Raw genomic sequence first — 425 nt, 5'->3', positions numbered from 1 at the left:
AAGAGGCCGACGCGGCCGTAGATCTTCCCCTGCCACCAGTTGGGGTCGGGGCAGTCCAGGACCTCGATGATGTCCCCACGGAGGAAGGGCAGCTGGGAGCCGTCGTGGGCCGAGAAGTCGAATTGAGCTTGTACGAATTTGGGTCTCCTCACCTGGAGGAAAGTCAAGGGCAGGGGTTGGAGGGGGAGAAGGTGTCCCCATCCATCCCTGTGTGTGGCAAGAACCAGCCTGGGGGGGCCAGAGCACAGAGGGTGTGGGGGTACCTGGGGTGCCTGCTTTGAGGATGAGAGACAGGAGCTAGGGAAATGCTGCCGTGGGAAAAGCTGGAGAGCTGGGGATAGCCCTGGGTGCAGGGAGAGCCTGGGGTGCAGGTGAGAGAGCCTGGGGGGCAGGAGAGCAGCCTGGGGGGCAGACGAGAGCTCGGG

At 64.0% G+C, this 425-nt stretch overlaps 1 protein-coding gene across 1 annotated transcript in view; it reads right to left on the bottom strand.

Moving 5' to 3' along the window:
* Window positions 1-5: 5 nt before the first annotated feature.
* The window catches only part of LOC104472147 (GRB2-related adapter protein-like), a gene marked incomplete at both ends in the record, with an annotated part of 1743 nt that continues 1323 nt past the window's right edge, over window positions 6-425 (bottom strand). The window contains one exon of the mRNA XM_010087709.1: window positions 6-152. Within this exon, the coding sequence (XP_010086011.1) occupies window positions 6-152 (147 nt within the window). The remainder of the gene's footprint in view (window positions 153-425) is intronic.

The sequence above is a fragment of the Pterocles gutturalis genome, unplaced genomic scaffold (assembly GCF_000699245.1).
Source record: "Pterocles gutturalis isolate BGI_N339 unplaced genomic scaffold, ASM69924v1 scaffold25916, whole genome shotgun sequence".
Lineage (NCBI taxonomy): Eukaryota > Metazoa > Chordata > Aves > Pterocliformes > Pteroclidae > Pterocles > Pterocles gutturalis.
Note: the sequence above shows the minus strand (reverse complement) of the source record. Positions and strands in the feature narration are given on the sequence as shown.